General features: G+C 40.5%; 1 protein-coding gene across 5 annotated transcripts in view; it reads right to left on the bottom strand.

Annotated features, from left to right (window-relative positions):
• The window catches only part of pus7 (pseudouridine synthase 7), a 59,486-nt gene extending 54,231 nt beyond the window's left edge, over nt 1–5,255 (bottom strand). For 2 of the 5 annotated variants that reach the window (XM_043713869.1, XM_043713870.1), the window contains exon 1: nt 3,817–3,936. In XM_043713869.1, the coding sequence (XP_043569804.1) occupies nt 3,817–3,921 (105 nt within the window). In that variant the 5' untranslated portion in view covers nt 3,922–3,936. Of the gene's footprint in view, nt 1–3,816; nt 3,937–4,492; nt 4,690–4,729 lie in introns of those variants that run through there. The other 3 variants (XM_043713874.1, XM_043713871.1, XM_043713873.1) reach the window with 3 other exon arrangements.
• Nucleotides 5,256–5,949: the final 694 nt, after the last annotated feature.

Genomic DNA, 5,949 nt, shown 5'->3' with positions numbered 1-5,949 from the left:
GGCATAGGTTTAGGGTGAGAGGGGAAAGATATAAAAGAGACCTAAGGGGCAACCTTTTCACGCAGATGATGGTATGTTTATGGAATGAGCTGCCAGAGGAAGTGGTGGAGGCTGGTACAATTGCAAAATTTAAAAGGCATTTCGATGGGTATATGAATTGGAAGGTTTTGGAGGGATATGGGCCGGGTGCTGGCAGGTGGGACAACTGGTCGGCATGGACAGGTTGGACCGAAGGGTCTATTTCCATGCTGTACATCTCTATGACTCTATCTGCTACTTTTTCATTTTCCTTTATCCCTTCTCCACAATCACATCCAATAAGGCCAATGCACATCTTGTCAATTCTTCTTTCTTGAATCTCTTGCTATCTGTTTTTATGTTTCTGCCTAGCTTTCTACCATTCTTTGATACATTCCTTCTTACAAGTTTTTCTAGTCATGCCTTGTTTTTTTTTTATATTCTGTCCAAACCTCTACCACCTTTCTTTGCATACTTATCTAAATTAAAGAAAAATTATGTACTATCTTTAGCCTTTCTAGGTAACCATGGATGGAGCATCATCCCCTGAAGTTTTTCTCACTGATTGAAATTGTATCTATTTTCTGTATTCTGAAATAACCCATTAAATGCATTGATTAGACAATCCATCTTGACCACCTCCTGACCTCCCCACTATTATATATGCCGGCTTGAGCTAGTTTGATTTGCTCCAGGAGATATTGCAAAATGGCTGCTGGCACTGGATCCTGCAAAGGCTATTTGCCCTTTCAACATTCTGGCAGTGGAATTGAAGACTTAAGCTACTTTAGTACAGTTACAACATTGGTATTTTCCAGCAATGTGGAAAATTATCTCAGTGTTTCGTATTCATGCAAAACAGGATATATTGAACCTGGACAATTATTGTGCCATCAGTCCACTCTCTATTATCAGCAACATGATGGAATATGTCATTGAGAATGCTATCAAATGGCACTTAATTAATAACCTGTTTACAGGCCTTCAACCAGTCTCACTGAGCTCCTGACCTAATTATAGTCTTGGTTCAAACATGCACAAAAACAGCTGAATTCCTTTGAAGTGAATGACTGCTCTTTACATTATTGCGGCTTTTGACTGAGTATGGTATGAAGGACCTCTCGCAAAATTAAAGTCAGTGGGAAATCAGGAATACTCTCCTCTAATTGTTGTCCTAACTAGATTATACAAAGGAAGATAGTTGTGGAGACCAGTCATATAATTCTGTAACATCACTAGGAAATCCTCAGGGTTGTGTTCGACACCCAATTCTCTTCAGTTGTTTCATCAATTACCTTCCCTCCATCATTATGTCAGAAGTGGGGATGTTTGCTCGGTACTATTTGCCACTCCTCAAATACTGAAGCTGTCCGTGTCCTTATGCAGCAAGACCTGAACGTCATCTGACTTTGAGCTGATAAATTCAAGTATCATAAATAAATGCCAGGCAAAGGCCATCTCCAACAAGAAAAAAATCTAGCTAACTCCCTGGATTTATAATAGTTGAACACCTCACTATCAGCACCTTGATAATTTTCATTGAACAGAAATTAAACTGGACCAGCAGTGTAAATGCTGTGGCTAAATGAGCAGGTCAGAGGCTAGGGACTTATACACTTAATGGTAACGTCCTAGAGAGTGTTACTGAACAAAGAGACCTTGGAGTGCAAGTTCATAGCTCCTTGAAAGTGGAGTCGGAGGTAGATAGGATAGTGAAGGCGGTGTTTGGTATGCTTTCTTTTATTGGTCAGTGTACTGAGTACAGGTGTTGGGAGGTAATGTTGCAGCTGTACAGGACATTGGTTAGGCCACTGTTGGAATATTGTGTGCAATTCTGGTCTCCTTCCTATCAGAAAGATGTTGTGAAACTTGAAAGGGTTCAGAAAAGATTTACAAGGATGTTGCCGAAGTGGTGGAGGCTGGTACAATTGCAAAATTTAAAAGGCATTTAGATGGGTATATGAATTGGAAGGTTTTGGAAGGATATGGGCCGGGTACTGGCAGGTGGGACTAGATTGGGTTGGGATATCTGGTCGGCATGGACTGAAGGGTCTATTTCCATGCTGTACATCTCTATAACTCTATGGTTGCAAATGCTTCAGTCTTACCTTTTGCACAATTTGGTAGGCTCCCCCATAATTGAGGTTAGGAATATTTGTAGATCCTCCTTCCGTAATGTATTACTTAATTGTCCACCACTGTTCAAGACTGCATGTAGCAGAACTACAAAGTTTTGAGACATTCTGCATCCTTAATACCCTCAGAGCTTCCTCCAAGCAATGTCCAACATTAAGGAGTACTGATTCATCACCTGAGTTTTTTTTTGAGGGGTGTGCAGGGAAGCAGGGATAGTTGGTATGTGATAATCAGTAGGTTCTGTTTGACCTGATGCCATGAGATTTCATTGGGGTTCTTGACTACTAGTCCAATTACAATATCACTATGCCAAAAGCTCATGCATGCTTAACATCATGTGTTACTATTTTCATAATAAATCGGTCATGAATTATGTATGAAATGCCTCTTGAAAGTCCATACTACCTTCATCAGCCCCATCCGTTATTGCAAATTACTCAAACAAGACAACTCAGGTAAGATTGGCATTGAATAAATGTGTGTTGGCTACACCTTATCATTCCACACCTCTCAAAGTACGTACTCCTAATGATTTTCTCACCACTGTTGTTAAATTGACTGACATGTAATTATTTGTCTCCCCTTTTTTGAACTAGAGTGTTTAACATTTACAGTTTGACCCTCTGGATCCCAACCATATTAGAGTGGAATTGAAAATTGTGCTGAGCTTCTCCTACCCCCACTTTTAACTTGCCACAGCCATTTAGGATATAAGTTAACAAGTGACTTATTAACTCTTAAATGATTTCACTCTATTTAATGCTTCCTTCTTGTGTCCAATGTCTCTACACTTCATCTTTCTAACTGAATGAGTACTTAACGCCTACTTCCCACAAAAAAATTTAATCGATGTTGCTGTCATCAGACATATACACCACCTTCACAGCATTATTTCCATTTTGCTCTTAATGAGTTACACTAATTTTACTTTTTATAACTTTATACAGGATTTTTGAATAGTCATAGAGGTTTTACAGTATGGAACAAAGCCCTTCTTAGTGTCCACACAGGTCACCAATCCTATTTTCCAGCACTTGGCCTCACTGATGATGTTACCTAGTATGGTGATGAAACGTTTGAAAATGAATCTTCCAGCTCAGCAAGCAAACTTACATCCAGAACTTGGCCTGCAGCGTTGTAGGCTATGGCAATTCAGATGTTCAACTAAATAATTCTTAAGTGTCTTGATGGTTCCCACCTCTACCAACCTTTTAGGAATGGGTTCCACATCCCACAAACTTCTTGTTGAAAACAATTTTTCCTCAATCCTCAAACTTCCCGCTCACTACCTTAAGTATGAGCCCTCCAGTTATTCGCCTTTCCACTAAAGGGAAACATTTCTCCATGTCTCACTCATCTATGTTCCTCATAACCCTTTACAGCTCAATCACATACCACTCAGCCTTCTCTGTTCTAAGCGAAACAACCTGAGTCACTCCCTTCATAGCTGTATCACTCCAGCCTAGGCAACACCTTAGTGAATCTCTTCTGCATTCTAATATATTCCCTGTAGTGCAATGACCAGAACAGTGCACTGTACTCAAGCCTAAATAAAATTATATACAGCTCCACAACAACCTTAGTGCTCTTGTATTCAATGCTTCAGCTAATAAAGGCAAGTATCCCATATTCTTTAATTACTTTATCTACTTGACTTGCTACCTTCAAGGATCCATAGACATGTGTACTAAAGCCATTCTGATTTCCTGTAGTTCCTTGGGTCCTACTACTTTCATGCAGTCCCTTGTTAGTCCTTCCAGAATGCATTACTTCACAATTTTCAGGATTAAATCCAATTCATCTGACCAGCCTGCCAATATTATCCTGAAGTCTAAGGCTTTCTTCCTCAACTACTTACCACACCATCAATCTGATTAATTTACAAACTTACTGGTCATACCTCCAAATATTGATCATTAAAATACACAGACAGCAAAGGTCCCATCATCAGACTCTGTAGTACATTGCTGGAATTCCTGTCACAGTATTTAATAAATGTTTCTTATACTTTCTGTTTGCCCTTCTTACATATTTTAACTTCAATCTGAATTCTATAGCTGTCATTAGTCATTATCCTTCATCATCTACAGCTTTTGATAAATTATTTTCTTCTCCATAGGACAACGTTTGGTCTGTTCCCAAAGTGACTTATCCATCTTGAGGGTCTATTACTCATTTACGCTTTTGATAACCACTTTTTGCTTCCAATTCATCTTTACCAGATCCCTTCTAAAAATCATTAAAGCTTCCAGTTGCCTGTTCTCAGTACCTATGTAAACACTATACACCACAGCAGCTTACATTTGTTAATGCCCATCATTATTTTTAGGTGGCTTACATATGTATAAATTTCAAGCAAAAGCTGTTATTCCGTATGCAGTGTTCGATTCCTCTCCTAAGTGCATTTATAAGTACGTTTCCCCACAGCGGATGAAGGCTGCGAACCACGGCGCACTATTAGAGGGCCTCACTTGATATCGCATAAGCGTATTCTCTCACAACATCTACACGCCATTAACAGGCCACTAATTAGACACCCTATATAACGCGGTAGATTAAATAAAGACAACATTACCCACACCACTCACCAGACCCACGCCCAAACTACACACAAGAACCACGTGGATGACCCGGAGAAGACGAGACCACGCCCACTTCCTGCTTGCTGATTGGTCAATCCAGCAAAGGACCCAAGGTCTGACGCCGGGACTGGGTCGCCGTGTGACGTGTGAGGTCCTGGGACGCCGGAAGTGGTTGCGGCCCTGACAGCTTGTCAGTCAGCTCAATATCGCCAAAATAATAGTGACGTCTTGTGAGAAAAAAGTAAAACTGCCAGTATGCTCCTTGCGAATATTGTTCTCAATGCCGAATGATCCCAAATATCGCTTCTTGGTGAAGGGTATAGGTATATACAAGGGGCAGCTCGAACAAAAGATTTAGCAATTATATTGTTTGGGTTAAGGTGACAGTAGCGCACTCCATTAACTATGGTCATCCAATGAAATCGATAACGATCGGTTTGAAATTAACAGACGTTAGTGCATCAAGAGATGCAACTTAATGAAATCAATGGAAACGCATTGCACTCAACAGTTCGCACTGCATTTAGAAAGTCCCGAAAGAACTGCGGATGCTGGAAATCAGAAGTAAAAACAGAAATTGCTGGAAAAGCTAAGCAGGGCTTGCAGCATCTTTGCTGAAAATGTGTTGCTGGAGCATCCAGGAAACAGGAGAATCGACGTTTCCGGCATAAGCCCTTCTTCAGGAAGGGCTTGCAGCATCTTTGGCGAGGAACCAGAGTTAACGTTTCGGGTCCATTGACCCTTTCTCAGTCGAAGTACATTTCCATTCCATAAACGAAATAGTGTTTTTATTCGCGTTTCTGAAAGTATCCTGTATTTGTTACCTTCAAATTATTGCAGAGTTGAACGACTTCCATTTAAATCGTGCATCTGTGACATTCGGACGTCCCTAAATGTGAATAGAGTAGGCAAAGTTACTGTTATAATGTAATCTTGGAAAGACCAGTTGCCAAACCACGATGTGATGCATCCAGATAAGAATGCTTTCTATGGGGCATATTTAAAAATTGACAACTGACAGCCAATTTACACCCAGCAAGCTCCCCACGAACAACAATGCCTATGTTAATGACACAAATCACACAACACCAGGTTATAGTCCAACAGCTTTAATTGGAAGCACTAGCTTTCGGACCGCCGCTCTTTCACAACCACCTGATGAAGGAGTGGCACTCCGAAAGCTAGTGCTTCCAATTAAACCTGTTGGACTATA

This window comes from Chiloscyllium plagiosum, chromosome 23 (assembly GCF_004010195.1).
Source record: "Chiloscyllium plagiosum isolate BGI_BamShark_2017 chromosome 23, ASM401019v2, whole genome shotgun sequence".
NCBI classification, from domain to species: Eukaryota; Metazoa; Chordata; class Chondrichthyes; order Orectolobiformes; family Hemiscylliidae; genus Chiloscyllium; species Chiloscyllium plagiosum.
Note: the sequence above shows the minus strand (reverse complement) of the source record. Positions and strands in the feature narration are given on the sequence as shown.